This window comes from Eriocheir sinensis, chromosome 10, assembly GCF_024679095.1.
Source record: "Eriocheir sinensis breed Jianghai 21 chromosome 10, ASM2467909v1, whole genome shotgun sequence".
Taxonomy (NCBI): Eukaryota; Metazoa; Arthropoda; class Malacostraca; order Decapoda; family Varunidae; genus Eriocheir; species Eriocheir sinensis.
Genome location: NC_066518.1, coordinates 12081321 through 12084232, shown reverse-complemented (window position 1 = coordinate 12084232; position 2912 = coordinate 12081321). Strand labels below are relative to the sequence as shown.

Here is a 2912-nt window from a genome sequence, read left to right as displayed (position 1 = left end):
AATAACGTGACTCTTCCAAAAAAGGGCAAAACACAAACCAGGACGACAAGAACTCATATTTAACTTCGCTTCATTAGACGTCATACCTGTCATATCTCTCTCTCTCTCTCTCTCTCTCTCTCTCTCTCTCTCTCTCTCTCTCTCTCTCTCTCTCTCTCTCTCTCTCGTCTTTTCTTCCGCCTTCCGCCTTTGAGTCGAAGCGTCTTTGCATGTAAATGAAATTGCTTACACACGCAGACGGAGGAAGGAGAGAGAGAGAGAGAGGGGGGGGGGAGAGGGGGGGAGAGGGGGAGAGAGGGAGAGAGAGAGGGAGAGGGGGGGGGGAGAGAGAGAGAGAGAGAGAGAGAGAGAACCATCTCCATTTCTTTAACTTTGAATTAATTTGTCATGGTAATACGAATAAACAGTATGTGTGGGATGGCGATAATGTAACGAAATTGATAATAGAAACAGCAACACGGTATCACTACTCTGTTGTACTTGCCTTCTTTACAACAGGAGCAATTGTGTCAACTACACTTCCTCCCTCTTTGGAATGTCAACTACATTTTCCTCGACAGAGGGGGCAACCTTCTCAACGAGCTTCCGTTGAGTGACAACTTCTTCCTCTGTTGCGGTAGGAGTAATCTTTTCGACAACCGTCTGATTTGTCACAACGGGAGCTTTTTCCTCTGTTACGGAGGGGGCAACCTCTTCAACGACCTTTTCCTCTGTTACAACAGGGACTTGTTCTTGCTCTTTGGGAACAGTGACAATCTCTTCTGTCCCCGAAGGGGCTGCCTGTTCACTAACTTTCTCTTTGACCGCGACAGGAACTTTTTCTTCTGTCGCCGCAGGGGGAACCTTTTCAATAACCCTTTCTTGTGGGGCAGCCTGTTCAATGACTTTCTCTTTTACCACAACAGGAACTTTTTCTTCTGTTGCCGAAGGGGCAACCTTGTCAACAATCTCCTGTTGAGGGACTACCGGCACTTTTCCTTCTGTCACAGAGGGGATAAGATTCTCAGCCTTTTCTTCTGTTACGACAGGGACATTTTCTTGCATCTTGGGGACACTGACGATCTCTTCTGTTGCCGAAGGGGCAGCCTGCTCAGCAACCTTCTCTGTTGTCGCAACCGGAACTTTTCCTTCTGTCACAGAGGGGATAAGATTCTCAGCCTTTTCTTCTGTTACGCCAGGGACATTTTCTTGCATCTTGGGGACACTGACGATCTCTTCTGTTGCCGAAGGGGCAGCCTGCTCAGCAACCTTCTCAGTTGTCGCAACCGGAACTTTTCCTTCTGTCACAGAGGGGATAAGATTCTCAGCCTTTTCTTCTGTTACGACAGGGACATTTTCTTGCATCTTGGGGACACTGACGATCTCTTCTGTCGCCGAAGGGGCAGCCTGCTCAGCAACCTTCTCTGTTGTCGCAACCGGAACTTTTCCTTCTGTCACAGAGGGGATAAGATTCTCAGCCTTTTCTTCTGTTACGACAGAGACATTTTCTTGCATCTTGGGGACACTGACGATCTCTTCTGTTGCCGAAGGGGCAGCCTGCTCAGCAACCTTCTCTGTTGTCGCAACCGGAACTTTTCCTTCTGTCACAGAGGGGATAAGATTCTCAGCCTTTTCTTCTGTTACGACAGGGACATTTTCTTGCATCTTGGGGACACTGACGATCTCTTCTGTCGCCGAAGGGGCAACCTTGTCAACAATCTCCTGTTGAGGGACTACCGGTACTTTTCCTTCTGTCACAGAGGGGATAAGATTCTCAACCTCTTTTTCTGTCATGACAGGGACATTTTCTTGCTCCTTGGGGACACTGACGATCTCTTCTGTTGCCGAAGGGGCAACCTGCTCAGCAACCTTCTCAGTTGTCACAACCGGCACTTTTCCTTCTGTCACAGAGGGGATAAGATTCTCAGTAACTTTCTTTTCTGTAACAACGGGGATGTTTCCTTCTGTCACCGTAGGGGGAACCTTTGCAAGAACCTTCTTCTGTGTCACAACGGGGAATCTTTTTGTTACCACCGAAGGGGTGACGTATTCAACAACTCGATGCACAACGAAGACTTTTCCTTGTCTCACCGAGGGCACACCCTTTCTAACGACCTTCATTGGCCTCATAACAGGGACTACCTTTCTAACGACCTTCATTGGCCTCACAGCAGGGACTACCTTTCTAACGACCTTCATTGGCCTCATAACAGGGACTACCTTTCTAACGACCTTTATTGGCCTCACAGCAGGGACTACCTTTCTAACGACCTTCATTGGCCTCATAACAGGGACTACCTTTCTAACGACCTTTATTGGCCTCACAGCAGGGACTACCTTTCTAACGACCCTCATTGGCCTCATAACAGGGACTACCTTTCTAACGACCTTCATTGGCCTCACAGCAGGGACTACCTTTCTAACGACCCTCATTGGCCTCATAACAGGGACTACCTTTCTAACGACCCTCATTGGCCTCATAACAGGGACTACCTTTCTAACGACCCTCATTGGCCTCATAGCAGGGACTACCTTTCTAACGACCTTCATTGGCCTCACAGCAGGGACTACCTTTCTAACGACCTTGCCTTCTTGGATGACAGGGGCGGCAACTGGTTTTTGTTCTATCCATTGGGTCGGCGTAGGACTTTCCTCAGCCTTTGCCTTTTCTTCCTCAATCTTGTTCTTAAAGTCGCTAACTATGTTATTCAGTTCTTAAGCTGTTACGTTAATATTACATTCGTCACGAACCTCCTTGATGTCGCCATTACACACATTCTTTTCGACTTCTTTTTGAATTACAGTTTCTTTCTCGACATCTTTTCCATCGCCCTTATATGTAACATTCTTAATTTCCACGGATGTCTCGTTAGTGCTATCCTGTGAAGGTAATTTTTCTTCTTTCTCTTCTACAATTTCATGCGTTGTATTGT

General features: G+C 47.3%; 1 protein-coding gene across 50 annotated transcripts; it reads right to left on the bottom strand.

The window, feature by feature from the left end:
* Positions 1-423: 423 nt before the first annotated feature.
* Positions 424-2618, bottom strand: LOC126996602 (titin-like). 50 transcript variants are annotated; one of them, XM_050857249.1, is made up of 4 exons: positions 2446-2489; positions 2134-2250; positions 1399-2094; positions 424-1248 (listed from the first exon to the last, which is right to left on the bottom strand). In XM_050857249.1, exons 1-4 carry the CDS (start codon positions 2458-2460, stop codon positions 514-516), a joined length of 1563 nt encoding a protein of 520 aa, XP_050713206.1. In that variant the 5' UTR covers positions 2461-2489; the 3' UTR covers positions 424-513. The 50 variants fall into 50 exon arrangements, with proteins under 50 accessions (XP_050713206.1, XP_050713202.1, XP_050713203.1 ...); XM_050857245.1 differs by having other exon boundaries at positions 2407-2474; XM_050857246.1 differs by lacking the exon at positions 2446-2489 and adding an exon at positions 2368-2443 and having other exon boundaries at positions 2134-2211.
* Positions 2619-2912: the final 294 nt, after the last annotated feature.